This window comes from Henckelia pumila, chromosome 2, assembly GCF_033568475.1.
Source record: "Henckelia pumila isolate YLH828 chromosome 2, ASM3356847v2, whole genome shotgun sequence".
Classification (NCBI taxonomy): Eukaryota; Viridiplantae; Streptophyta; class Magnoliopsida; order Lamiales; family Gesneriaceae; genus Henckelia; species Henckelia pumila.
This window is the reverse complement of record NC_133121.1, coordinates 140,529,055-140,530,678: the sequence shown is the minus strand read 5'-3', so window position 1 is coordinate 140,530,678 and position 1,624 is coordinate 140,529,055. Positions and strand designations below refer to the sequence as shown.

Genomic DNA, 1,624 nt, shown 5'->3' with positions numbered 1-1,624 from the left:
ATTTTCGACAAACATGAATCGTGTTTAAAGTCGAACAAAAAAAAAATAAATAAAAAAATGAAAGCGTGATGGAAGAATAGTGAAGATAAGGACTGAAATGAAATTAATATATTTTTTTTTGGCAGACACGAATCGTGCATAAAGGCCATATGATAAGACCAAAAGAATTATAGGAATTAAATTAATGTACATAAAGGCCCTGCCGACACAATAACATCGATTAATCTTACGAGTTAATTTGTCATTTTTCAAAATACATTTATTATTTACATACATTAGATAATAGCTAGATAGCGATTAATATCTATAATCATGCATGTTATAGAAGACCGGCCGAGAGATCAAATTCATTCCATAGAATATAGTACGAACGAATCGATACTTTTAAATCAATACACTTTCCAAGTTACAAACTCGAACCGAAGATATATATAAATAATAAATTTATGAACCTGAAACACACAAAATTAAATCAATCACTACCCAAATAATTTAATTAAAATAAAAAAAACACTCGAGAATTAACAACAAATAATTTATAAGATAATTATAACAAACATGGGTCATGAATTAATTAGTCGACATGCGCGTCACACGTAACCCTGGAAAACCCATTGGAGCTGGAGAAGGGCACCCGCAACGATTCACAAAGAACCTTAAGCTTGCGATGGATCTTGAAAACCCCGATCTTCAATCTGATTTTAGCCCTGATTTTGACGTTCAAGTCCACGTCGCCCGAGGCCCGATCCACTTTCAAATCCCGGGCCACGGCCCCATAAATCTTCTTGTTTCTAGCCGCCGAATCCAGGTCCAAATGCGTCACGTTTCTCCTGGGCTGATAGAATGGAGCCACGGAACCCTCCGACAGAAGCTGATCCTCGTACAGCACCCACACGTCGATCCTGTCGTAATACAAGGACACCCTTTTGTTGGGATTGTTGGCTCGCAGCACGAAATGGAACTTGGCGTTTAGCAAGTCGTTTGTACTCAGGTTGTAGGCGCCGATAGAGCCGTGCTCTATCGAATATTTCAGTTTTCTTGGTTGGACGGATACCCAGATTATGATGACTAATAGAACAGTGAAAACGATCGAGGCTAAAGCGGTGAGTGCAATGCATCGCAGTAGCCAAGAATGTCGCGGCCGCTGCTGCTGCTGTTGCTGTTGCGGTGGCGGCGGTGCCATGGCAAAGGGGTTGTTTAGTTTGATGTATATTAGCTAAGTGTGTTGTACGTGCCAGAGTTTGAAGGATCGGGATATTGTTTTATACAGCTAGCTATCTGTTAATTATTCTATCCTGTTCTTTGGTGGCAATATTTAGTTAACATGAAGCACTTTAAGATTTCTTGTACCAAACTCAAGAGATCTTACGCGTCTTAGAAGGGAAAAAGGGGAGCTGCATGGGTAATTCGCATGTGAATATTCTTTTCTTGCAGAGTTTAAAGATTTCTTTGCTGATCATGAGTTTAAGAATCTGATTCTCCAATATCAGTTATTAATTAATAATATTCTTGATTAAGGACAAAATCAAATAATTTATGGAATAGTTGGAAAATATATATACTTCATGCATGCACGGGAGAGATCTTGAAATATATTATCGAAAGATTTATGAAATAAACCAAA

General features: G+C 37.7%; 1 protein-coding gene across 1 annotated transcript; it reads right to left on the bottom strand.

Moving 5' to 3' along the window:
• Positions 1–428: 428 nt before the first annotated feature.
• On the bottom strand, positions 429–1,267 carry LOC140884903 (NDR1/HIN1-like protein 10). The gene has a single exon (XM_073291789.1). It carries the CDS (start codon positions 1,181–1,183, stop codon positions 575–577), a length of 609 nt encoding a protein of 202 aa, XP_073147890.1. The 5' UTR covers positions 1,184–1,267; the 3' UTR covers positions 429–574.
• Between the last annotated feature and the right edge of the window lie 357 nt (positions 1,268–1,624).

Bases quoted from the DNA above. Each gene is read 5' to 3' on its own strand.
- LOC140884903 (XM_073291789.1), bottom strand. From the start codon at position 1,183: ATGGCACCGCCGCCACCGCAACAGCAACAGCAGCAGCAGCGGCCGCGA.